The 26,095-nt window shown below is 52.5% G+C and overlaps 1 protein-coding gene across 1 annotated transcript in view; it reads left to right on the top strand.

Annotated features, from left to right (window-relative positions):
* Positions 1 to 26,095, top strand: part of CUL9 (cullin 9) — an 84,592-nt gene that overhangs the window by 40,909 nt on the left and 17,588 nt on the right. Inside the window, 6 exon segments of the mRNA XM_075863775.1 lie at positions 7,274 to 7,457; positions 7,530 to 7,675; positions 9,745 to 9,856; positions 15,753 to 15,952; positions 23,939 to 24,186; positions 24,315 to 24,669. Coding sequence (XP_075719890.1) covers positions 7,274 to 7,457; positions 7,530 to 7,675; positions 9,745 to 9,856; positions 15,753 to 15,952; positions 23,939 to 24,186; positions 24,315 to 24,669 — 1,245 coding nt within the window.

Genomic DNA, 26,095 nt, shown 5'->3' with positions numbered 1-26,095 from the left:
CCGCTATGATCGGGGGCTGCTTCTTTACTGTTGCTCCTCCTCTTCAGTTATGATCGGGGGCGGCTTCTTTACTGTTGCTCCTCCTCATCAGCTACGATCGGAGGCTGCTTCTTTACTGTTGCTCATCCTCCTCGGTTATGATCTGGGTCTGCTTCTTTACTGTTGCTCCTCCTCCTTAGTTATCATCGGGGTCTGCTTCTTTACTGTTGCTCCTCCTCCGTTATGATCGGGGGCAGCTTTACTGTTGCTCCTCCTCCTCAGTTATGATCGGGGGCAGCTTCTTTACTGTTGCTCCTCCTCTGTTATGATCGAGGGCAGCTTCTGTACTGTTGCTCCTTCTCCTCAGTTATGATCGGGGGCTTCTTCACTGTTGCTCCTCCTTTTCAGTTATGATCGGGGGCTTCTTCTTGACTGTTGCTCCTCCTCCTCCGTTATGATCGGGGGCTTCTTCTTTACTGTTGTTCCTCCGTTATGATCGGGGGCTTCTTCTTTACTGTTGCTCCTCCGTTATGATCGGTGGCTTCTTCTTTACTGTTGCTCCTCCTCCTCCGTTATGATCGGTGGCTTCTTTACTGTTGCTCCTTCTCCTCCGTTATGATCGGGGGCTTCTTCACTGTTGCTCCTCCTCAGTTATGATCGGGGGCTTCTTCACTGTTACTCCTCCTCAGTTATGATCGGGGGCTTCTTCACTGTTGCTCCTCCTTCTCAGTTTTGATCGGGGGCTTCTTCACTGTTGCTCCTCCTTCTCAGTTTTGATCGGGGGCTTCTTCACTGTTGCTCCTCCTTCTCAGTTTTGATCGGGGGCTTCTTGACTTTTGCTCCTCCTCCTCAGTTATGATCGGGGGCTTCTTCTTTACTGTTGCTCTTCCTCCTCCGTTATGATCGGGGGCTTCTTCACTGTTTCTCCTCCTCAGTTATGATCGGGGGCTTCTTCACTGTTGCTACTCCTCAGTTATGATCGGGGGCAGCTTCTTTACTGTTGCGCCTCCTCCTCAGTTATGATCGGGGGCAGCTTCTTCTTTACTGTTGCTCCTCCTCCTCAGTTATGATCGGGGGCTTCTTCTTTACTGTTGCTCCTCCTCCTCAGTTATGATCGGGGGCTTCTTCTTCACTGTTGCTCCTCCTCAGTTATGATCGGGGGCTTCTTCTTCACTGTTGCTCCTCCTCAGTTATGATCGGGGGCGGCTTCTTTACTGTTGCTCCTCCTACTCAGTTATGATCGGGGGCGGCTTCTTTACTGTTGCTCCTCCTACTCAGTTATGATCGGGCGCTTCTTCACTGTTGCTCCTCCTCAGTTATGATCGGGGGCTTCTTCACTGTTGCTCCTCCTCCGTTATGATCGGGGGCTTCTTTTTCACTGTTTCTCCTCCTCAGTTATGATCGGGGGCTTCTTCACTGTTGCTCCTCCTTTTCAGTTATGATCAGGGGCTTCTTCTTGACTGTTGCTCCTCCTCCGTTATGATCGGGGGCTTCTTCTTTACTGTTGCTCCCCCTCCTCCGTTATGATCGGTGGCTTCTTCTTTACTGTTGCTCCTCCTCCTCCGTTATGATCGGTGGCTTCTTTACTGTTGCTCCTTCTCCGTTATGATCGGGGGCTTCTTCACTGTTGCTCCTCCTCAGTTATGATCAGGGGCTTCTTCACTGTTGCTCCCCCTCAGTTATGATCAGGGGCTTCTTCTTGACTGTTGCTCCTCCTCCTCCGTTATGATCGGGGGCTTCTTCTTCACTGTTGCTCCTCCTCAGTTATGATCGGGGGCTTCTTCTTCACTGTTGCTCCTCCTCAGTTATGATCGGGGGCTTCTTCTTCACTGTTGCTCCTCCTTCTCAGTTATGATCGGGGGCTTCTTCTTGACTGTTGCTCCTCCTCTGTTATCATCGGGGGCTTCTTCACTATTGCTCCTCCTCAGTTATGATCGGGGGCTTCTTTACTGTTGCTCCTCCTCCTCAGTTATGATCGGGCGCTTCTTCTTTACTGTTGCTCCTCCTCCTCAGTTATGATCGGGAGCTTTCTCACTGTTGCTCCTCCTCCTCAGTTATGATCGGGGGCTTCTTCTTCACTGTTGCTCCTCCTCCTCCATTATGATCGGGGGCTTCTTCTTCACTGTTGCTCCTCCTCCTCCGTTATGATCGGGGGCTTCTTCTTTACTGTTGCTCCTCCTCCTCAGTTATGATCGGGGGCTTCTTCTTTACTGTTGCTCCTCCTCAGTTATGATCGGGGGCTTCTTCACTGTTGCTCCTCCTCCTCAGTTATGATCGGGGGCTTCTTCTTCACTGTTGCTCCTCCTCCTCAGTTATGATCGGGGGCTTCTTCTTCACTGTTGCTCCTCCTCCGTTATGATCGGGGGCTTCTTCTTCACTGTTGCTCCTCCTCCTCAGTTATGATCGGGGGCTTCTTCTTCACTGTTGCTCCTCCTCCTCAGTTATGATCGGGGGCTTCTTCACTGTTGCTCCTCCTTTTCAGTTATGATCAGGGGCTTCTTCTTGACTGTTGCTCCTCCTCCTTCGTTATGATCGGGGGCTTCTTCTTTACTGTTGCTCCTCAGTTATGATCGGGGGCTTCTTCTTTACTGTTGTTCCTCCGTTATGATCGGTGGCTTCTTCTTTACTGTTGCTCCTCCTCCGTTATGATCGGTGGCTTCTTCTTTACTGTTGCTCCTCCTCCTCCGTTATGATCGGTGGCTTCTTCACTGTTGCTCCTCCTCAGTTATGATCGGGGGCTTCTTCACTGTTACTCCGCCTCAGTTATGATCGGGGGCTTCTTCACTGTTGCTCCTCCTTCTCAGTTTTGATCGGGGTCTTCACTGTTGCTCCTCCTTCTCAGTTATGATCGGGGGCTTCTTCTTTACTGTTGCTCCTCCTCAGTTATGATCGGGGGCTTCTTCTTCACTGTTGCTCCTCCTCAGTTATGATCGGGGGCTTTTTCACTGTTACTCCTCCTCAGTTATGATCGGGGGCTTCTTCACTGTTGCTCCTCCTTCTCAGTTATGATCGGGGGCTTCCTCACTGTTGCTCCTCCTCAGTTTTGATCGGGGGCTTCTTCACTGTTGCTCCTCCTTCTCAGTTTTGATCGGGGGCTTCTTGACTGTTGCTCCTCCTCCTCAGTTATGATCGGGGGCTTCTTGACTTGCTCCTCCTCCTCAGTTATGATCGGGGGCTTCTTCACTGTTGCTCCTCCTCCTCAGTTATGATCGGGGGCTTCTTCTTTACTGTTGCTCCTCCATTATGATCGGGGGCTTCTTCTTTACTGTTGCTCCTCCGTTATGATCGGGGGCTTCTTCTTTACTGTTGCTCCTCCGTTATGATCGGTGGCTTCTTCTTTACTGTTGCTCCTCCTCCTCCGTTATGATCGGTGGCTTCTTCTTTACTGTTGCTCCTCCTCCTCAGTTATGATCGGGAGCTTCTTCACTGTTGCTCCTCCTCCTCAGTTATGATCGAGGACTTCTTCTTCACTGTTGCTCCTCCTCCATTATGATCGGGGCTTCTTCTTCACTGTTGCTCCTCCTCCTCAGTTATGATCGGGGGCTTCTTCTTTACTGTTGCTCCTCAGTTATGATCGGGGGCTTCTTCTTTACTGTTGTTCCTCCGTTATGATCAGGGGCTTCTTCTTGACTGTTGCTCCTCCTCCTCCGTTATGATCGGGGGCTTCTTCTTTACTGTTGCTCCTCAGTTATGATCGGGGGCTTCTTCTTTACTGTTGTTCCTCCGTTATGATCGGTGGCTTCTTCTTTACTGTTGCTCCTCCTCCGTTATGATCGGTGGCGCCTTCTTTACTGTTGCTCCTTCTCCTCCGTTATGATCGGGGGCTTCTTCACTGTTGCTCCTCCTCAGTTATGATCGGGGGCTTCTTCACTGTTGCTCCTCCTCAGTTATGATCAGGGGCTTCTTCACTGTTGCTCCTCAGTTATGATCGGGGGCTTCTTCACTGTTACTCCTCCTCAGTTATGATCGGGGGCTTCTACACTGTTGCTCCTCCTTCTCAGTTATGATCGGGGGCTTCTTCTGCACTGTTGCTCCTCCTCCTCAGTTATGATCGGGGGCTTCTTCTTTACTGTTGCTCCTCCTCCTCAGTTTTGATCGGGGGCTTCTTGACTGTTGCTCCTCCTCAGTTATGATCGGGGGCTTCTTCTTCACTGTTGCTCCTCCTCTTCAGTTATTATCGGGGGCTTCTTCTTTACTGTTGCTCTTCCTCCTCCGTTATGATCGGGGGCTTCTTCTTCACTGTTGCTCCTCCTCAGTTATGATCGGGGGCAGCTTCTCTACTGTTGCGCCTCCTCCTCAGTTATGATCGGGGGCAGCTTCTTCTTTACTGTTGCTTCTCAGTTATGATCGGTGGCTTCTTCTTTACTGTTGCTCCTCCTCCTCAGTTATGATCGGGGGCTTCTTCTTTACTGTTTCTCCTCCTCCTCAGTTATGATCGGGGGCTTCTTCACTGTTGCTCCTCCTCAGTTATGATCGGGCGCTTCTTTTTTACTGTTGCTCCTCCTCCTCAGTTATGATCGGGAGCTTCTTCACTGTTGCTCCTCCTCCTCAGTTATGATCGGGGGCTTCTTCTTCACTGTTGCTCCTCCTCAGTTATGATCGGGGGCTTCTTCTTCACTGTTGCTCCTCCTCAGTTATGATCGGGGGCTTCTTCTTCACTGTTGCTCCTCCTTCTCAGTTATGATCGGGGGCTTCTTCTTGACTGTTGCTCCTCCTCTGTTATCATCGGGGGCTTCTTCACTATTGCTCCTCCTCAGTTATGATCGGGGGCTTCTTTACTGTTGCTCCTCCTCCTCAGTTATGATCGGGCGCTTCTTCTTTACTGTTGCTCCTCCTCCTCAGTTATGATCGGGAGCTTTCTCACTGTTGCTCCTCCTCCTCAGTTATGATCGGGGGCTTCTTCTTCACTGTTGCTCCTCCTCCTCCATTATGATCGGGGGCTTCTTCTTCACTGTTGCTCCTCCTCCTCCGTTATGATCGGGGGCTTCTTCTTTACTGTTGCTCCTCCTCCTCAGTTATGATCGGGGGCTTCTTCTTTACTGTTGCTCCTCCTCAGTTATGATCGGGGGCTTCTTCACTGTTGCTCCTCCTCCTCAGTTATGATCGGGGGCTTCTTCCTCACTGTTGCTACTCCTCCTCAGTTATGATCGGTGGCTTCTTCTTCACTGTTGCTCCTCCTCAGTTATGATCGGGGGCTTCTTCACTGTTGCTCTTTCTTCTCAGTTATGATCGGGGGCTTCTTCACTATTGCTCCTCAGTTATGATCGGGGGCTTCTTCACTGTTTCTCCTCCTCAGTTATGATCGGGGGCTTCTTCACTGTTGCTCATCCTCCTCCGTTATGATCGGGGGCTTCTTCTGCACTGTTGCTCCTCCTCCTCAGTTATGATCGGGGGCTTCTTCTTTACTGTTGCTCCTCCTCCTCAGTTATGATCGGGGGCTTCTTCACTGTTGCTCATCCTCCTCCGTTATGATCGGGGGCTTCTTCTGCACTGTTGCTCCTCCTCAGTTATGACCGGGGGCTTCTTCTCCACTGTTGCTCCTCCTCCTCAGTTATGATCGGGGGCTTCTTCTTCACTGTTGCTCCTCCTCCTCAGTTATGATCGGGGGCTTCTTCTTCACTGTTGCTCATCCTCCTCCGTTATGATCGGGGGCTTCTTCTGCACTGTTTCTCCTCCTCCTCAGTTATGATCGGGGGCTTCTTCTGCACTGTTGCTCCTCCTCAGTTATGATCGGGGGCTTCTTCTTCACTGTTGCTCCTCCTCCTCAGTTATGATCGGGGGCTTCTTCTTCGCTGTTGCTTCTCCTCCTCAGTTTTGATCGGGGGCTTCTTCACTGTTGCTCCTCCTCAGTTTTGATCGGGGGCTTCTTCACTGTTGCTCCTCCTCAGTTTTGATCGGGGGCTTCTTCACTGTTGCTCCTCCTCAGTTATGATCGGGGGCTTCTTCTTTACTGTTGCTCTTCCTCCTCCGTTATGATCGTGGGCTTCTTCACTGTTGCTCCTCCTTCTCAGTTATGATCGGGGGCAGCTTCTTTACTGTTGCGCCTCCTCCTCAGTTATGATCGGGGGCAGCTTCTTCTTTACTGTTGCTTCTCCGGTATGATCAGTGGCTTCTTTACTGTTGCTCCTCCTCCTCAGTTATGATCGGGGGCTTCTTCTTTACTGTTGCTCCTCCTCCTCAGTTATGATCGGGGGCTTCTTCTTTACTGTTGCTCCTCCTCCTCAGTTATGATCGGGGGCTTCTTCACTGTTGCTCCTCCTCAGTTATGATCGGGGGCGGCTTCTTTACTGTTGCTCCTCCTCCTCAGTTATGATCGTGCGCTTCTTCTTTACTGTTGCTCCTCCTCCTCAGTTATGATCGGGGGCTTCTTTACTGTTGCTTCTCCGTTATGGTCGGTGGCTTCTTCTTTACTGTTGCTCCTCCTCCTCAGTTATGATCGGGGGCTTCTTCTTTACTGTTGCTCCTCCTCCTCAGTTATGATCGGGGGCTTCTTCACTGTTGCTCCTCCTCCTCAGTTATGATCGGGGGCTTCTTCCTCACTGTTGCTCCTCCTCAGTTATGATCGGTGGCTTCTTCTTCACTGTTGCTCCTCCTCAGTTATGATCGGTGGCTTCTTCTTCACTGTTGCTCCTCCTCAGTTATGATCGGTGGCTTCTTCTTCACTGTTGCTCTTCCTCAGTTATGATCGGGGGCTTCTTCTTCACTGTTGCTCCTCCTTCTCAGTTATGATCGGGGGCTTCTTCACTGTTGCTCCTCCTCCTCTGTTATGATCGGGAGCTTCTTCACTATTGCTTTTCCTCCGTTATGATCGGGGGCTTCTTCACTGTTTCTCCTCCTTCTCAGTTATGATCGTGGGCTTCTTCTTCACTGTTGCTCCTCCTCCTCAGTTATGATCGGGGGCTTCTTCTTTACTGTTGCTCCTCCTCCTCAGTTATGATCGGGGGCTTCTTCACTGTTGCTCCTCCTCCTCAGTTATGATCGGGGGCTTCTTCTTCACTGTTGCTCCTCCTCCTCAGTTCTGATCGGGGGCTTCTTCTTGACTGTTGCTCCTCCTTCTCAGTTATGATCGGGGGCTTCTTCTTTACTGTTGCTTCTCCGTTATGATCGGGGGCTTCTTCTTTACTGTTGCTCCTCCTCCTCAGTTATGATCGGGGGCTTCTTCTTTACTGTTGCTCCTCCTCCTCAGTTATGATTGGTGGCTTCTTCTTTACTATTGCTCCTCCTCCTCAGTTATGATCGGGGGCTGCGTCTTTACTGTTGCTCCTCCTCCTCATTGTGTCTTCTGTGTCAGCAGGTGGTGGAGGAGAGCGGCGTGCTCCAGGACGAGGGTGTGGATGATGATACGGAGGTCCAGATCTCTGTGCTTTCTCCTCGATGCTGGTCTATATCCTCTCTCTGCTACCTGACCGACCCCTCCAAGTGCCTCCCAGAAATCCTCAGCACCCCTCTGCAGCACTTCACCGAATTCTATACTAAGAGTAAGAGCCCATGCTGTGCACAAAATAAGACGTCTTCTTCAACACAGACTCCTCATCGTGTCCTCTCCTCAGGTCAGGCTTCCCTGTTCTCTGACCTCACTCAGTCTCGCAGGCTGCAATGGACGTGGTTAGGGAACGCCGAGGTACAATATGGTGACCTGACGCTCCGAGTCTCTACCTTGCAGATGTTTATCTTACTGCTCTTCAATCAGCACAAGGTGAGATGTACACCAAGATATATTTATAGAATAATCCTAGATACAGTACAGCTGAGCCGGTGTATATGTGTATGTGCTCCTCCTGTACAGGGTAGATGTGAGTCGGTGTGATGTATATGTGTTCTTCCTGTACAGGGTAGATGTGAGTCGGTGTGGTGTGTATGTGCTCCTCCTGTGCGGGGTAGATGTGAGTCGGTGTGGTGTGTATGTGCTCCTCCTGTGCGGGGTAGATTTGAGTCGGTGTGGTGTGTATGTGCTCCTCCTGTACAGGCTAGATGTGAATCGGTGTGGTGTGTATGTGTTCCTCCTGTACGGGTAGATGTGAGTCGGTGTGGTGTGTATGTGTTCCTCCTGTACGGGTAGATGTGAGTCGGTGTGGTTTTTATGTGCTCCTCCTGTATGGGGTAGATGTGAGTTGGTGTGGTGTATATGTGCTCCTCCTGTACCGGGTAGATGTGAGTCGGTGTGATGTGTATGTGCTCCTCCTGTGCGGGGTAGATGTGAGATGGTGTGGTGTGTATGTGTTCCTCCTGTACGGGTAGATGTGAGTCGGTGTGGTGTGTATGTGCTCCTCCTGTGCGGGGTAGGTGTGGTGTGTATGTGCTCCTCCTGTGCGGGGTAGATGTGAGTCGGTGTGTTGTGTATGTGCTCCTCCTGTGCGGGGTAGATGTGAGTCGGTGTGGTGTGTATGTGTTCCTCCTGTACGGGTAGATGTGAGTCGGTGTGGTGTGTATGTGCTCCTCCTGTGCGGGGTAGATGTGAGTCGGTGTGGTGTGTATGTGCTCCTCCTGTGCGGCGTAGATGTGATGCGGTGTGGTGTGTATGTGCTCCTCCTGTACGGGGTAGATGTGAGTAGGTGTGGTGTGTATGTGCTCCTCCTGTGCGGGGTAGATGTGAATCGGTGTGGTGTATATGTGCTCCTCCTGTACGGGGTAGATGTGAGTAGGTGTGGTGTGTATGTGCTCCTCCTGTGCGGGGTAGATGTGAATCGGTGTGGTGTATATGTGCTCCTCCTGTACGGGGTAGATGTGAGTAGGTGTGGTGTGTATGTGCTCCTCCTGCGCGGGGTAGATGTGAGTCGGTGTGGTGTGTATGTGCTCCTCCTGTGCGTGGTAGATGTGAGTCGGTGTGGTGTGTATGTGCGCCTCCTGTGCGGGGTAGATGTGAGGCGGTGTGGTGTGTATGAGCTCCTCCTGTGCGGGGTAGATGTGAGGCGGTGTGGTGTGTATGAGCTCCTCCTGTGCGGGGTAGATGTGAGATGGTGTGGTGTGTATGTGTTCCTCCTGTACGGGTAGATGTGAGTCGGTGTGGTGTGTATGTGCTCCTCCTGTGCGGGGTAGGTGTGGTGTGTATGTGCTCCTCCTGTGCGGGGTAGATGTGAGTCGGTGTGTTGTGTATGTGCTCCTCCTGTGCGGGGTAGATGTGAGTCGGTGTGGTGTGTATGTGTTCCTCCTGTACGGGTAGATGTGAGTCGGTGTGGTGTGTATGTGCTCCTCCTGTGCGGGGTAGATGTGAGTCGGTGTGGTGTGTATGTGCTCCTCCTGTGCGGCGTAGATGTGATGCGGTGTGGTGTGTATGTGCTCCTCCTGTACGGGGTAGATGTGAGTAGGTGTGGTGTGTATGTGCTCCTCCTGTGCGGGGTAGATGTGAATCGGTGTGGTGTATATGTGCTCCTCCTGTACGGGGTAGATGTGAGTAGGTGTGGTGTGTATGTGCTCCTCCTGTGCGGGGTAGATGTGAATCGGTGTGGTGTATATGTGCTCCTCCTGTACGGGGTAGATGTGAGTAGGTGTGGTGTGTATGTGCTCCTCCTGCGCGGGGTAGATGTGAGTCGGTGTGGTGTGTATGTGCTCCTCCTGTGCGTGGTAGATGTGAGTCGGTGTGGTGTGTATGTGCGCCTCCTGTGCGGGGTAGATGTGAGGCGGTGTGGTGTGTATGAGCTCCTCCTGTGCGGGGTAGATGTGAGGCGGTGTGGTGTGTATGAGCTCCTCCTGTGCGGGGTAGATGTGAGTCGGTGTGGTGTGTATGTGCTCCTCTTTGTTGACCTCTGCCCTCTGTATTTGGTCTAGGAGGTCCTAGTAGAAACCATTGTTCAGTCTACAGGGTTGGCTGAGACACTTGTGGGCCAAGCTCTCGCACCTTTGACTGCTACGGGCAGCATCCTGATCTACAGGAACACAGGTACAGTATGATGGCACCAGCGTCCACCTATACTTCCCTCCCATCTTATATGTCCATATTCACCTTCCCTCCTGTGGCTGGGGGTCTCTATTAATGTTGGGGGAAGGGTTTCTATAAGGGAGGGTCTCTTTTAAAGGATATGGACACCATTTGGGGCAAATACATTTTTTATATTGTTTTTATTACGTTTATTCTGTGCAGAAAATAATTTTTGTGGTAGGTGTTTGTTAAAAAGTGTTTGTTGCTCAGCTTTAATGTTACCCAATATAGAGCAGCTGCAGAAGGCTGTGAGATCCGACTAATGGTCTCGATCTCCAGCGGCTCCTGTGATGTCCTGAACGCTGAAGTATGATCAGATCAAAAGCTCAGCATTCAAGAGATCTCTGGAGCCGCCGTGGCTGGAGATCGCTGGAGCCGCCGCGGCTGGAGGTCGCTGGAGCCGCCGCGGCTGGAGGTCGCTGGAGCCGCCGCGGCTGGAGGTCGCTGGAGCCGCCGCGGCTGGAGGTCGCTGGAGCCGCCGCGGCTGGAGGTCGCTGGAGCCGCCGCGGCTGGAGGTCGCTGGAGCCGGATGCGCAGCTGAGCTCTCAGACTTCTGCCACATTATCTGGCGGTACCTCCAATTGCACAGTTTTGGAAAGAGGTAGACTTCAATCTAGATGGGGGAGGCCACATTTTATGAAAGTGCCTTAGTGCCAGGTCGTAGAGGTGAACAACTTTAGTGACTGGGGAGGTGGAGATCAAGGCAACAAGGAAGGGGCATTCGGCAATGGTTACGGGAGGGTAGTCAGGACACTGCACCTGGAGGGTGTGCCAAAGTTGGTGGAACCTATAAAATGCTGCCTTGATATATCAAACTAAGAGTCCTCTTACACAGCCCAACGTGGCCGAGTAAACGAGCGCCAATCAACCAGACAGCGCGTTGATCGGCGCTCATTTTCTCCTTTCACATGGAGCTAGTATGGAGACGTGCGGTCGTTACCATTATTGTCATGTCGGCAGCGCGTCTCTGTGTTTACACACCACGATGTGCTGCCGACAATAATAATAGTTTCGGCTGCATAAACGATACGATCCGCAGATTAACAAGCGTTTGCTAATTCATGGGCTGTTGGTTGCCATGTTGACACAGGGCAATGATTGTGAACGCTAGTTTGCCTTATATTTGGCCCGTGTAAAATGGCATTTACACTGTAATTGATCCAAGGTCATGAAAGAGTCGCCCTCAGTCAGCTGTGAGACACAATGGACACCTCGGGTGGGCCAAAATTCCCATCCCTGTATAAGGGACAAGGGGTTAAGACGTTCACTAGGAGATTATTCCAAACAGTGGGCCTGAGGTAGCGTATATGATTTTAATGCGTTTCCACTCCTACTTCGCTCACTAGTGTTATGGGGTGAGAGAGTTATGAAAGTAAGGGGCACCCCCTCTCCAAATAGGTCTGAAGACCAGTCCTTCCTGACCGGTTTTGTAAAAAGCCCTCAGGACCAGAAGCCATAAATTGGAGTAAGTAGAACTTTTTTTATCCGGTAAATCCGGCCCACCACAGAAATTGGAAGAGTCCTCCAGGCTTTCGTTTTACTCCTCACCCATTCAATCTCCGCAATGTTAATCTCAGCTACTTGAAATCCCTTGCCGCTGGTAACGGGTCTCCTGTAGAAGCTACCAGCTCTAAATTGTCATCTAGGGAAAATATCACTACTACCAGTTGATGAGCAGGCCAATATAAGAGCAAAAATGTGTCAATCATTGGGATGGTAGATTTCCGGGAAAGGCCCGAGTTGTGCAAAGACAGTAGAAGATCATCAGCATAAAGCTCTAACTGGGACGCTACCCTGTGTTGTTTTAGACCCTTAATAGTGTGCCAGAGCCTCAATTACCAGGGCAATCAAAGTGGGAGGCAGGGGACACCCCAGATGAGTGCCCATGCCCAGGGGAAAGGAGGTAGAGAAGTGCCCGTTTACCATCATTATATGCTGGGGGGTTGAGGAGCTCTACCCGCTTCAGGAAGTTGCGCCCAAACCCAAATGCCTGCATGCACACACAAAGAAACCTCCATTCCAGGGAATCGAAAGCTTCGGCTGCGTCAAGCAAGGCCAAGACCTGATCCGCCATATCATCATGCCGGACAAAGTTGGATAAATACCTGGTGGAGGTGAATGGTGGCCCATCGTCCCGGCATAAAGGTGGATTGCAAGGATTTTGGCAAGAACCTTACTGTTAAGGAGCGATATGGGCCTATAGAGCCGCAGCTCTGTGGGTTTGTCCCCGGGTTATGTATAACAATCACATACAATGAAGGGGACAGCACACTCACCTCTAAACTGGCCTTATACATGTCAAGCAAGTGCGGACTTAGCTCATCACTAAATCTCTTATCGATTTCAACAGGGAGTCCATCGGGAGGTTTCCCACTAGGGCAAGCAGCGATGGCGAGGCCAACTCAATCTCTAGCTGCTCTGCATCAAATTGGGAAAAGGCAGCCCCTGCAAATACATCCTAATATCCTCGTCTAATTTATTAATACTGAGGAGTAGAAAGTGTAGAAGCAAGCCGAAAAAGAGGCCAAAGATCTACACACATGACCCTGCTGAGACCACGTGGGCATTGCCAACAACTTTGCAGACTGGTGGAGGCATCTCCGGGCAACTAATTTGGCTCAGAAGGGTCAGCAACATATAGCGCCTTTTGGCTGTTTTCTAGTGCCTTTCCCGAGGCCTCACCAGTCAGACGCTTGACTTAGGCTTTTCTGAGGGGATGCCTTTGGTCATCTGTTTCCTTTGTTACATCCCATGAAATGGGAGGCTTGCTGGGTAAGGGATTGACTTCAAAGAACCCCGCTAACTGATCCAGAACTCCATCCGTTTGAGGGAATTTGGATAACTAAAAGGGATAGATACGCCGCGGAGGGAGCAGATGTTGGGGCTACTGGAGAGGGAGATTAACTGGGAATGGTCTGAGATTTCCTTTGGAAGGTGCACTACTCGACAATGAAACTACAACCCCAAGAAGGACAAGTCGTAAGGTTCTGCAAATCGTGGAAGTATCAGGTGTCGCTAAGATCTGCAAATGATGACATTTTCCAGCACCCCGCTCCAATCTGTGGCATGTGGGGGGTAGAATAGTCAGATTGAAAGCAAAGTTTTTTAGCCACAAACTTTAAAAATCGGATCGCGTGGTGCGGGATGATTGTGCGATGCCTCCTGTTCATCTACGTTCCAGTTATCGCCACTTGTCGCAAACGGAGAGGAACAGAATCCTTGACCTGAGTGACCTTGGTTTATCACTCCGGCAGATCGCTACGCGCCGAGGCCGAGATGTCCGCACTATTCAACGTTGTGTGTCCCGGAGGTTGGGAGAACAACAACGATCAGCAATGACAGCAAGAGGTGTGCCGAGAAGAACCACTGTACGGATGGATCATCAGATTGGAAGAATGGCGCGTAGTGATCCATCCTGTACTGCAAGTGAAGCTGGACATCACATCCCAAGCCTATGGCGGCAACCAATGTCCACACAAGTCATCAGAAGGCGTGTGCACAACATTGGGCTATGAGCCAGACATCCATCTACAACTGTTCCATTGACCACGCCGCCGCTCTCAAAGACTGTCATGGTGCACAGCAAGACGGCAATGGAGGCTGGAATGGAGGTCTATCCTCTAAAGCGTTGAGTCCCGCTTTTGTCTTGGACGCAATGAAAGCCGGGGTTTGGTCCGGAGAACACGTGGACAACGAAGACGCCTTCACAAGGGATCGTCACACCGGTCCTACTCCCGGGATGACAGGGGTGATGCATCTGTCCCACCCATCGTCTTCTCGAGGCAGGCAACTATTGGGGCAATAAATGAGTCTCAATCCTCTTATACTCCACAGCATACAGGTAAGGTTCATGTAGCTAACCAGCATTTAAAGGGCGGAGTCATCATGTCTGATACCAGGGCAATGTGTACACCGGATAGGCAGGCAGGATATTACGGTTCACATAGCATTAGACTTATAAGAGCACCAGGGGAGCACATGCATAGAAAACGTAACGAGCTGGCAGAGCGTATCAAAAGGTCTCACGAACTAGAGCGCAAGTGTTCAATCAAATTCCTTTGCCCATGTGGGTTTACCCCACCCCACCACACCTACACTAGCCCCAACAATGTAAGTTTGAATCCCGAAACAAAGTGTAAACCTGGGCTCACTAAATATAAGGCAAACGTCACCGGAGCAAGGGATATCCTGCAGCTGTGGTGCAGAGACAGTAAAGACCGCTGCAGGGCATCCCAAAAGACATGAGAGAGGCAAGAGGAGAGTAACAGCCCACCGGTCATCTGTAGAGGTCAGTCTGTCCTTCCTACGTGGATTCTGTCCCAAGAGGGGCATCGGTCAGGATTAGGCAGGTTATCCGGCCGTGAAGTAGAAGAACCTCAACCGGGAAGAAGAAGAACCTCAGCCGGGAAGAAGAAGAACCTCAGCCGGGGAGCAGGAGACCCTCAGCCGGGAAGCAGGAGACCCTCAGCCGGGAAGCAGGAGACCCTCAGCCGGGGAGCAGGAGACCCTCAGCCGGGGAGCAGGAGACCCTCAGCCGGGGAGCAGGAGACCCTCAGCCGGGGAGCAGGAGAGCCTCAGCCGGGGAGCAGGAGAGCCTCAGCCGGGGAGCAGGAGAGCCTCAGCCGGGGAGCAGGAGAGCCTCAGCCGGGGAGCAGGAGACCCTCAGCCGGGGAGCAGGAGACCCTCAGCCGGGGAGCAGGAGACCCTCAGCCGGAGAGCAGAGGCAATCTTTTTTATCGCAGAGCCTCTGTCTAATTTACACAAATGTTGCCATCTTCTTTTGGAGATCTACTGAGTAATCCGGGAAGAAGGATATGGGCGCATCATTTACTTTATTGGACATTTCTGGCGGCCAATAGATAGGATGTCGCCGCCCTATATTGCACACAAAGTGCTCGAGAGGTGGAGCAGGTGGAGCCGGACAGATTGGCTCGAACTGTAGGCAGGGAAGTAATGCGGCCGCCTGGGGGGTTCAGAAGCCGCGAAATAGCATTAGGATCAGGTTCAGAAAACGGAATAGCCAGAGTTCCTGTAAAGCACGTCTCGCATAGCCCAACAGGACACGCCCCACGGGTGCAAGGGTTAATAAAAAATTTAACTAAAAATAAAAAAATTGGCCAAAGGTGTCCGGATTCTTTAAATTTGGGGAAGGGTTGCTATGAGTGGGGGTCTCTATGAATATTGGGCAAGGGTCACTAATAGTGGGGATCTTGTTTAATAGCGGGGGAAGGGTCGCTATGGGTGGGGGTCTTGGATTTGTTTATTTGGAGCTCTTGAGGTGGAAGAGGGGTCTGCGGGGAGAACTACGGCAGTGGGAAAGTACTTTATTATGCTGGGAAGTGTATTTTACTGAATTGGAAGAGTAAAAGCCCCCCCCCCCCCCATCAGGAGGTAAATGGGTTAAATACACCAATACAATTATAATGATGGGAAGGAATGATTTTACAAAGAAGGGGAAGGTCTTTTTTTTCTTCTCCGGTTGGGCCCCTTGGATTCCGTGTCGGTTTGGGGCGATGTGTTTCTAATGTTTGTCATCGCTGCGATGACGTCGCTGCTTCATGTTTTTATAGGGTAAATGTGCGCCGTGAGGTCGTGGTAAGAAAGTGCAACTATTATACATGGGCCTGAAATGAGCCCAATGGATGTGGGTAGTGGGTTTCGCGTTGCTGATCTTTATTGCTGTATACAGGGGATACGCCAAATGTACGCTTGGTTTTTTGTATTTGAAATTTGTCTTAAAAATAAAAGAAGACTTGAAAAAAAAATAGTGGGGATCTTGTTTAATATCGGGGGAAGGGTCGCTATGTGTGGAGGGCTCTATGGTGGGCAAGGGTCTCTAAGTATGTGCATTTTTTAGGGCTCCTTTGTGTGAATGAGGACAGTGTGATAGATCGCTCTCTGGGGAAGGGTCTCCCGCTGCTCCCCAGACAGACGTACCTGAATGTGGAGGAAGACGAGGGTCGAACGCTGGAGAAGAAGAGGAGCAGAATTCTGTGTCTCATCACTCAAATTATGAAGGTGGAGAAGGAGCTTCACATAGACAACCTGGTGTTCCGGGTAAGATTCTGCCAGGTCTAAGGATGATGCCCCCGGGGGGGAAATCTATACACACCCCCCGTGTTCCACCATACAGCTCCCGCATCTCTCTAGTATAGAGCACAGCCGTACACACACCCCTCCGTGTTCCACCGTACAGCTCCCGCATCTCTCTAGTATAGAGCACAGCCATACACACGCCCTCCGTGTTCCACCATACAGCTCCCGCATCTCTCTAGTATAGAGCACAGCCGTACACACACCCTCGTGTTCCACCACACAGCTCCCGCGTCTCTCTAGTATAGAGCACAGCCATACACACACCCTCGTGTTCCACCATACAGCTCCCGCGTCTCTCTAGTATAGAGCACAGCCATACACACCCCCCCCGTGTTCCACCACACAGCTCCCGCGTCTCTCTAGTATAGAGCACAGCCATACACACACCCTCGTGTTCCACCATACAGCTCCCGCATCTCTCTAGTATAGAGCACAGCCATACACACACCCTCGTGTTCCACCATACAGCTCCCGCATCTCTCTAGTGTAGTGCACAGCCATACACACACCCCTCCGTGTTCCACCATACAGCTCCCGCATCTCTAGTATAGAGCACAGCCATACACACACCCTCGTGTTCCACCATACAGCTCCCGCATCTCTCTAGTATAGAGCACAGCCATACACACACCCTCGTGTTCCACCATACAGCTCCCGCATCTCTCTAGTATAGAGCACAGCCATACACACCCTCGTGTTCCACCATACAGCTCCCGCATCTCTCTAGTATAGAGCACAGCCATACACACACCCCCCGTGTTCCACCATACAGCTCCCGCATCTCTCTAGTATAGGGCACAGCCATACACACTCCCTCGTGTTCCACCATACAGCTCCCGCGTCTCTCTAGTATAGGGCACAGCCGTACACACCCCCCCGTGTTCCACCATACAGCTCCCGCATCTCTCTAGTATAGAGCACAGCCATACACACACCCTCGTGTTCCACCATACAGCTCCCGCATCTCTCTAGTATAGAGCACAGCCGTACACACACCCCCCCCGTGTTCCACCACACAGCTCCCGCGTCTCTCTAGTATAGAGCACAGCCATACACACACCCTCGTGTTCCACCATACAGCTCCCGCATCTCTCTAGTATAGAGCACAGCCATACACACACCCTCGTGTTCCACCATACAGCTCCCGCATCTCTCTAGTGTAGTGCACAGCCATACACACACCCCTCCGTGTTCCACCATACAGCTCCCGCATCTCTCTAGTATAGAGCACAGCCATACACACACCCTCGTGTTCCACCATACAGCTCCCGCATCTCTCTAGTATAGAGCACAGCCATACACACACCCTCGTGTTCCACCATACAGCTCCCGCATCTCTCTAGTATAGAGCACAGCCATACACACACCCCCCGTGTTCCACCATACAGCTCCCGCATCTCTCTAGTATAGGGCACAGCCATACACACTCCCTCGTGTTCCACCATACAGCTCCCGCATCTCTCTAGTATAGGGCACAGCCGTACACACCCCCCCGTGTTCCACCATACAGCTCCCGCATCTCTCTAGTATAGAGCACAGCCATACACACACCCTCGTGTTCCACCATACAGCTCCCGTGTCTCTCTAGTATATAGCACAGCCATACACACACCCTCGTGTTCCACCATACAGCTCCCGCATCTCTCTAGTATAGAGCACAGCCATACACACACCCCCCGTGTTCCACCATACAGCTCCCGCATCTCTCTAGTATAGAGCACAGCCATACACACACCCTCCGTGTTCCACCATACAGCTCCCGTGTCTCTCTAGTATAGAGCACAGCCATACACACACCCTCCGTGTTCCACCATACAGCTCCCGCGTCTCTCTAGTATAGGGCACAGCCATACACACACCCTCCGTGTTCCACCATACAGCTCCCGCATCTCTCTAGTATAGAGTACAGCCATACACACCCCTCGTGTTCCACCATACAGCTCCCGCATCTCTCTAGTATAGTGCACAGCCATACACACACCCCCGTGTTCCACCATACAGCTCCCGCGTCTCTCTAGTATAGAGCACAGCCATACACACACCCTCGTGTTCCACCATACAGCTCCCGCATCTCTCTAGTATAGAGCACAGCCATACACACACCCTCGTGTTCCACCATACAGCTCCCGCGTCTCTCTAGTATAGGGCACAGCCATACACACACCCTCGTGTTCCACCGTACAGCTCCCGCGTCTCTCTAGTATAGAGCACAGCCATACACACACCCTCGTGTTCCACCATACAGGTCCCGCGTCTCTCTAGTATAGAGCACAGCCATACACACACCCTCGTGTTCCACCATACAGGTCCCGTGTCTCTCTAGTATAGAGCACAGCCATACACACACCCTCGTGTTCCACCATACAGGTCCCGTGTCTCTCTAGTATAGAGCACAGCCATACACACACCCTCGTGTTCCACCATACAGCTCCCGCATCTCTCTAGTATAGGGCACAGCCATACACACCCCCGTGTTCCACCATACAGCTCCCGCGTCTCTCTAGTATAGAGCACAGCCATACACACACCCTCGTGTTCCACCGTACAGCTCCCGCATCTCTCTAGTATAGGGCACAGCCATACACACACCCTCCGTGTTCCACCGTACAGCTCCGGCATCTCTCTAGTATAGGGCACAGCCATACACACACCCCCCGTGTTCCACCGTACAGCTCCCGCGTCTCTCTAGTATAGAGCACAGCCATACACACACCCTCGTGTTCCACCATACAGCTCCCGCGTCTCTCTAGTATATAGCACAGCCATACACACACCCTCGTGTTCCACCATACAGCTCCCGCATCTCTCTAGTATAGAGCACAGCCATACACACACCCCCCGTGTTCCACCATACAGCTCCCGCATCTCTCTAGTATAGAGCACAGCCATACACACCCCCCGTGTTCCACCATACAGCTCCCGCATCTCTCTAGTATAGAGCACAGCCATACACACACCCTCCGTGTTCCACCATACAGCTCCCGTGTCTCTCTAGTATAGAGCACAGCCATACACACACCCTCCGTGTTCCACCATACAGCTCCCGCGTCTCTCTAGTATAGGGCACAGCCATACACACACCCTCCGTGTTCCACCATACAGCTCCCGCATCTCTCTAGTATAGAGTACAGCCATACACACCCCTCGTGTTCCACCATACAGCTCCCGCATCTCTCTAGTATAGTGCACAGCCATACACACACCCCCGTGTTCCACCATACAGCTCCCGCGTCTCTCTAGTATAGAGCACAGCCATACACACACCCTCGTGTTCCACCATACAGCTCCCGCATCTCTCTAGTATAGAGCACAGCCATACACACACCCTCGTGTTCCACCATACAGCTCCCGCGTCTCTCTAGTATAGGGCACAGCCATACACACACCCTCGTGTTCCACCGTACAGCTCCCGCGTCTCTCTAGTATAGAGCACAGCCATACACACACCCTCGTGTTCCACCATACAGGTCCCGCGTCTCTCTAGTATAGAGCACAGCCATACACACACCCTCGTGTTCCACCATACAGGTCCCGTGTCTCTCTAGTATAGAGCACAGCCATACACACACCCTCGTGTTCCACCATACAGGTCCCGTGTCTCTCTAGTATAGAGCACAGCCATACACACACCCTCGTGTTCCACCATACAGCTCCCGCATCTCTCTAGTATAGGGCACAGCCATACACACCCCCGTGTTCCACCATACAGCTCCCGCGTCTCTCTAGTATAGAGCACAGCCATACACACACCCTCGTGTTCCACCGTACAGCTCCCGCATCTCTCTAGTATAGGGCACAGCCATACACACACCCTCCGTGTTCCACCGTACAGCTCCGGCATCTCTCTAGTATAGGGCACAGCCATACACACACCCCCCGTGTTCCACCGTACAGCTCCCGCGTCTCTCTAGTATAGAGCACAGCCATACACACACCCTCGTGTTCCACCATACAGCTCCCGCGTCTCTCTAGTATAGAGCACAGCCATACACACACCCTCGTGTTCCACCATACAGGTCCCGCGTCTCTCTAGTATAGAGCACAGCCATACACACACCCTCGTGTTCCACCATACAGCTCCCGCATCTCTCTAGTATAGGGCACAGCCATACACACACCCCCCGTGTTCCACCATACAGCTCCCGCATCTCTCTAGTATAGGGCACAGCCATACACACACCCTCCGTGTTCCACCATACAGCTCCCGCATCTCTCTAGTGTAGTGCACAGCCATACACACACCCCCCGTGTTCCACCATACAGCTCCCGCATCTCTCTAGTATAGAGCACAGCCATACACACACCCTCGTGTTCCACCATACAGCTCCCGCGTCTCTCTAGTATAGGGCACAGCCATACACACACCCCCCGTGTTCCACCATACAGCTCCCGCGTGTCTCTAGTATAGAGCACAGCCATACACACTCCCTCGTGTTCCACCATACAGCTCCCGCGTCTCTCTAGTATAGAGCACAGCCATACACACACCCTCGTGTTCCACCATACAGCTCCCGCGTCTGTCTAGTATAGAGCACAGCCATACACACACCCTCGTGTTCCACCATACAGCTCCCGCGTCTCTCTAGTATAGAGCACAGCCATACACACACCCTCGTGTCCCACCATACAGCTCCCGCGTCTCTAGTATAGAGCACAGCCATACACACACCCCTCGTGTTCCACCATACAGCTCCCGTGTCTCTCTAGTATAGGGCATAGCCATACACACACGCCCCGTGTCCCACCATACAGCTCCCGTGTCTCTCTAGTATAGAGCACAGCCATACACACGCCCTCCGTGTTCCACCATACAGGTCCCGCGTCTCTCTAGTATAGAGCACAGCCATACACACACCCTCGTGTTCCACCATACAGCTCCCGCATCTCTCTAGTGTAGTGCACAGCCATACACACACCCTCGTGTTCCACCATACAGCTCCCGCATCTCTCTAGTATAGAGCACAGCCATACACACACCCTCGTGTTCCACCATACAGCTCCCGCGTCTCTCTAGTATAGAGCACAGCCATACACACACCCTCGTGTTCCACCATACAGCTCCCGCATCTCTCTAGCGTAGAGCACAGCCATACACACACCCCCGTGTTCCACCATACAGCTCCCGCGTCTCTCTAGTGTAGAGCACAGCCATACACACACCCTCGTGTTCCACCATACAGGTCCCGCGTCTCTCTAGTATAGAGCACAGCCATACACACACCCTCGTGTTCCACCATACAGCTCCCGCGTCTCTCTAGTATAGAGCACAGCCATACACACCCCCTCGTATTCCACCATACAGCTCCCGCATCTCTCTAGTATAGGTCACAGCCATACACCCACCCTCGTGTTCCACCATACAGCTCCCGCATCTCTCTAGTATAGGGCACAGCCATACACACCCCCCCGTGTTCCACCATACAGCTCCCGCATCTCTCTAGTATAGGGCACAGCCATACACACCCCTCGTGTTCCACCATACAGCTCCCGCATCTCTCTAGTATAGAGCACAGCCGTACACACACCCCCCCGTGTTCCACCATACAGCTCCCGCATCTCTCTAGTATAGAGCACAGCCATACACACCCCTCGTGTTCCACCATACAGCTCCCGCGTCTCTCTAGTATAGGGCACAGCCATACACACACCCTCGTGTTCCACCATACAGCTCCCGCGTCTCTCTAGTATAGGGCACAGCCATACACACCCCTCGTGTTCCACCATACAGCTCCCGCATCTCTCTAGTATAGAGCACAGCCATACACACACCCTCGTGTTCCACCATACAGCTCCCGCATCTCTCTAGTATAGGGCACAGCCATACACACACCCTCGTGTTCCACCATACAGCTCCCGCATCTCTCTAGTATAGAGCACAGCCATACACACACCCTCGTGTTCCACCATACAGCTCCCGCATCTCTCTAGTATAGAGCACAGCCATACACACACCCCTCCGTGTTCCACCATACAGCTCCCGCGTCTCTCTAGTATAGGGCACAGCCATACACACACCCTCGTGTTCCACCATACAGCTCCCGCGTCTCTCTAGTATAGGGCACAGCCATACACACACCCCCGTGTTCCACCATACAGCTCCCGCATCTCTCTAGTATAGGGCACAGCCATACACACCCCTCCGTGTTCCACCATACAGCTCCCGCATCTCTCTAGTATAGAGCACAGCCATACACACACCCTCGTGTTCCACCATACAGCTCCCGCATCTCTCTAGTATAGAGCACAGCCATACACACACCCCTCGTGTTCCACCATACAGCTCCCGCATCTCTCTAGTATAGTGCACAGCCATACACACACCCCCGTGTTCCACCATACAGGTCCCGCGTCTCTCTAGTATAGAGCACAGCCATACACACACCCTCGTGTTCCACCATACAGCTCCCGCGTCTCTTTAGTATAGGGCACAGCCATACACACCCCCCCGTGTTCCACCATACAGCTCCCGCGTCTCTCTAGTATAGGGCACAGCCATACACACACCCTCGTGTTTCACCATACAGCTCCCGCATCTCTCTAGTATAGGGCACAGCCATACACACACCCTAGTGTTCCACCATACAGCTCCCGCATCTCTCTAGTATAGGGCACAGCCATACACACACCCCCCGTGTTCCACCATACAGCTCCCGCATCTCTCTAGTATAGAGCACAGCCATACACACCCCCCGTGTTCCACCATACAGCTCCCGCATCTCTCTAGTATAGAGCACAGCCATACACACACCTCGTGTTCCACCATACAGCTCCCGCATCTCTCTAGTATAGAGCACAGCCATACACACACCCTCCGTGTTCCACCATACAGCTCCCGCGTCTCTCTAGTATAGAGCACAGCCATACACACACCCTCTGTGTTCCACCATACAGCTCCCGCATCTCTCTAGTATAGAGCACAGCCATACACACACCCTCGTGTTCCACCGTACAGCTCCCGCATCTCTCTAGTATAGGGCACAGCCATACACACGCCCCGTGTTCCACCATACAGCTCCCGCATCTCTAGTATAGAGCACAGCCATACACACACCCCCGTGTTCCACCATACAGCTCCCGCGTCTCTCTAGTATAGGGCACAGCCATACACACGCCTCGTGTTCCACCATACAGCTCCCGCATCTCTAGTATAGAGCACAGCCATACACACACCCTCGTGTTCCACCATACAGCTCCCGCATCTCTCTAGTATAGTGCACAGCCATACACACACCCTCGTGTTCCACCATACAGCTCCCGCATCTCTCTAGTATAGGGCACAGCCATACACACACCCCCGTGTTCCACCATACAGCTCCCGCGTCTCTAGTATAGAGCACAGCCATACACACACCCTCGTGTTCCACCATACAGCTCCCGCATCTCTCTAGTATAGAGCACAGCCATACACACACCCTCGTGTTCCACCATACAGCTCCCGCGTCTCTCTAGTATAGAGCACAGCCATACACACACCCCCGTGTTCCACCGTACAGCTCCCGCATCTCTCTAGTATAGGGCACAGCCATACACACGCCCCGTGTTCCACCATACAGCTCCCGCATCTCTAGTATAGAGCACAGCCATACACACACCCTCGTGTTCCACCATACAGCTCCCGCATCTCTAGTATAGAGCACAGCCATACACACACCCTCGTGTTCCACCGTACAGCTCCCGCATCTCTCTAGTATAGAGCACAGCCATACACACACCCCCCGTGTTCCACCACACAGCTCCCGCATCTCTAGTATAGAGCACAGCCATACACACACCCTCCGTGTTCCACCATACAGCTCCCGCATCTCTCTAGTATAGAGCACAGCCATACACACACTCTCGTGTTCCACCATACAGCTCCCGCATCTCTCTAGTATAGAGCACAGCCATACACACACTCTCGTGTTCCACCATACAGCCCCTTTACGTTGTGTCTTGCTCTCTTTCCAGGTTATGGAATCGTGCCAGAAGTTGGACTTTGGGAAGAGCCTGAAGTCTCTGAGTTTCAGCTGCAGTCACTCGGACGTTCTGTCCTGCATCATGTATCTCATCAGTCAGGGCTATGCCCAGCGCAGTGATGAGAGCCCACACATTATTGAGTACCTTTCCAAGGTCCCGTCCACCCCACAGAAAGGCAAGGCACATATCAGCTTTCAGAACTCTGAGAAGAAGCAGGAGATGGTCACCAAGCCCCCCAGGTAGGAGTTGTGTGGAATGATAAGGACAATACATTCTCCGTGATCCCTCCTGGTTCCGCTTGTATGGATCTATGTTTCATGTGAGGAGGATTGTGGTTTTCACACCAGTTTTTTCTGTATTATTTCAGCTGCGAGGGAGCCGTGGAGCAGGCGGTTCTGGGGTCTGTTCTTCTGCCCATGGGACGCACCCTCTGCCAGGACGAGGCCTGCGCACTAATGTGCCAGATGGTGGAGCAAGTGTCGGAAACCCTGAGTGTGACCCAGGACATGGCCCAGCACCTGCTCATCCACTGTAAGTGGAACATGGACCTGCTGCTCCAGCGCTACACTGAGGAACCTGAGGCTCTTCTGATTGCTTCTGGAGTAGCGGTTCCGGAGCCGCACAAGCCTGAGAGCCCACAGCCCACGTGTCCAGTGTGTATGAGCCCGCTGAGTCCTCTAGACAGCCCTCCATCTCTGTGCTGCAAGCATTACTGCTGCAAGGTAAGTCTCAGCCCTGAAAATCATCAATATTAGGGAGAGTAGAGAGATGCATACATTGCAGGATGGTAGTACACTGGATGATACATGCGGCCGCAGCCTCCCTGATCCCCCTCATCACTGTACACATCTGCTGGAGACCTGATACATGCGGCCGCAGCCTCCCTGATCCCCTCATGTCACTGTACACCACATCTGCTGGAGACCTGATACATGCGGCCGCATGTATCAGGTCTCCAGCAGATGTGGTGTACAGTGACATGAGAGGATCAGGGAGGCTGCGGCCGCATGTATCAGGTCTCCAGCAGATGTGATGTACAGTGACATGAGGGGATCAGGGAGGCTGCGGCCGCAGGTATCGGGTCACTGTACATCACATCTGCTGGAGACCTGATACATGCGGCCGCAGCCTCCCTGATCCCCTCATGTCACTGTACATCACATCTGCTGGAGACCTGATACATGCGGCCGCAGCCTCCCTGATCCCCTCATGTCACTGTACATCACATCTGCTGGAGACCTGATACATGCGGCCGCAGCCTCCCTGATCCCCTCATGTCACTGTACACCACATCTGCTGGAGACCTGATACATGCGGCTGCAGCCTCCCTGATCCCCTCATGTCACTGTACACCACATCTGCTGGAGACCTGATACATGCGGCTGCAGCCTCCCTGATCCCCTCATGTCACTATACACCACATCTGCTGGAGACCTGATACATGCGGCTGCAGCCTCCCTGATCCCCTCATGTCACTATACACCACATCTGCAGGAGACCTGATACATGCGGCCGCAGCCTCCCTGATCCTCTCATGTCACTATACACCACATCTGCTGGAGACCTGATACATGCGGCCGCAGCCTCCCTGATCCCCTCATGTCACTGTACATCACATCTGCTGGAGACCTGATACATGCGGCTGCAGCCTCCCTGATCCTCTCATGTCACTATACACCACATCTGCTGGAGACCTGATACATGCGGCCGCAGCCTCCCTGATCCCCTCATGTCACTGTACATCACATCTGCTGGAGACCTGATACATGCGGCCGCAGCCTCCCTGATCCTCTCATGTCACTATACACCACATCTGCTGGAGACCTGATACATGCGGCCGCAGCCTCCCTGATCCCCTCATGTCACTGTACATCACATCTGCTGGAGACCTGATACATGCGACCGCAGCCTCCCTGATCCCCTCATGTCACTGTACACCACATCGGCTGGAGACCTGATAAATTCAACCGCAGCCTCCCTGATCTCCTCATGTCACTGTACATCACATCTGCTGGAGACCTGATACATGCGGCCGCAGCCTCCCTGATCCCCTCATGTCAGATTATTGTTGGAATAACATCAGCCGGAGTTTAGTTCAACACTTGTGTTTTTGCTCCACTGAACTTTCACCTCTCGTCCTCGTTGTTG

This window comes from Rhinoderma darwinii, chromosome 4 (genome assembly GCF_050947455.1).
Source record: "Rhinoderma darwinii isolate aRhiDar2 chromosome 4, aRhiDar2.hap1, whole genome shotgun sequence".
Lineage (NCBI taxonomy): Eukaryota > Metazoa > Chordata > Amphibia > Anura > Rhinodermatidae > Rhinoderma > Rhinoderma darwinii.
Note: the sequence above shows the minus strand (reverse complement) of the source record. Positions and strands in the feature narration are given on the sequence as shown.